The sequence below is a fragment of the Limulus polyphemus genome, unplaced genomic scaffold (assembly GCF_000517525.1).
Source record: "Limulus polyphemus unplaced genomic scaffold, Limulus_polyphemus-2.1.2 Scaffold3648, whole genome shotgun sequence".
Taxonomy (NCBI): Eukaryota; Metazoa; Arthropoda; class Merostomata; order Xiphosura; family Limulidae; genus Limulus; species Limulus polyphemus.
In genome coordinates this window covers 124,081-124,834 of record NW_013669258.1, presented here as the reverse complement: position 1 = coordinate 124,834, position 754 = coordinate 124,081, and the positions used below count along the sequence as shown (strand labels likewise).

The 754-nt window shown below is 33.2% G+C and overlaps 1 protein-coding gene across 1 annotated transcript in view; it reads right to left on the bottom strand.

Moving 5' to 3' along the window:
- Positions 1-249: 249 nt before the first annotated feature.
- LOC106469768 (WD repeat-containing protein 26-like) overlaps positions 250-754 on the bottom strand; it is a gene marked incomplete at its 3' end in the record, with an annotated part of 53,041 nt that continues 52,536 nt past the window's right edge. The window contains exon 9 of the mRNA XM_013930278.2: positions 250-377. Within this exon, the coding sequence (XP_013785732.1) occupies positions 250-377 (128 nt within the window). The remainder of the gene's footprint in view (positions 378-754) is intronic.

The following is a 754-nucleotide window of genomic DNA, read 5'->3' as shown; positions in this document are numbered from 1 at the left end:
AGTATGTACCACTCACACACATCACTGTTTACCAATTCTTATTGTAGTATACGTGCCACTCACACACATCACTGTTTACCAATTCTTATTGTAGTACATGCCACTCACACATATCACTGTTTACCAATTCTTATTGTAGTATGTGCCACTCACACATATCACTGTTTACCAACTGTTATTGTTTGTCAACTAACTAAGATCTCAGAGCCTGTGATTTCTAAGCATGTTGAACAGAACATACAAACAAACCACCTTACACATTGAAAAAACTGCCCCTTTGTTCCTCCAGTAACAAATTTCTTGCCATCTTTATGCCAAGCACATGTTGTAAGAGAGTCCTCTGGAGAGTTGGTCATCTTGACTCGAAGGTTACCAGTCTGAAACAAGTACCACATTACTTCATCACTCAACAAGAAAACAAACCATTTGTGTAATATATCTTCAGAAAGTTTCAAAACTGTACAAACACTACTCAGAACATAAGCTTAAAATTTTTAATGTAATAAATTTTAAAAGTCTGGGAAGTATCTAAAAAATATCACTATCTGAAAAGCAATATTTTATAAGATGTCCAAACACTAACACTAAACAGTATGTTTAAACACTGCTCATAACATTACGAACATGATTAAACATGACTCCTAATATTATTAACATGATTAAACACTGCTCATAACATTACGAACATGATTAAACATGACTCATCACACTAAACAGTATGATTAAACACTACCATAACATTACAAATATGATT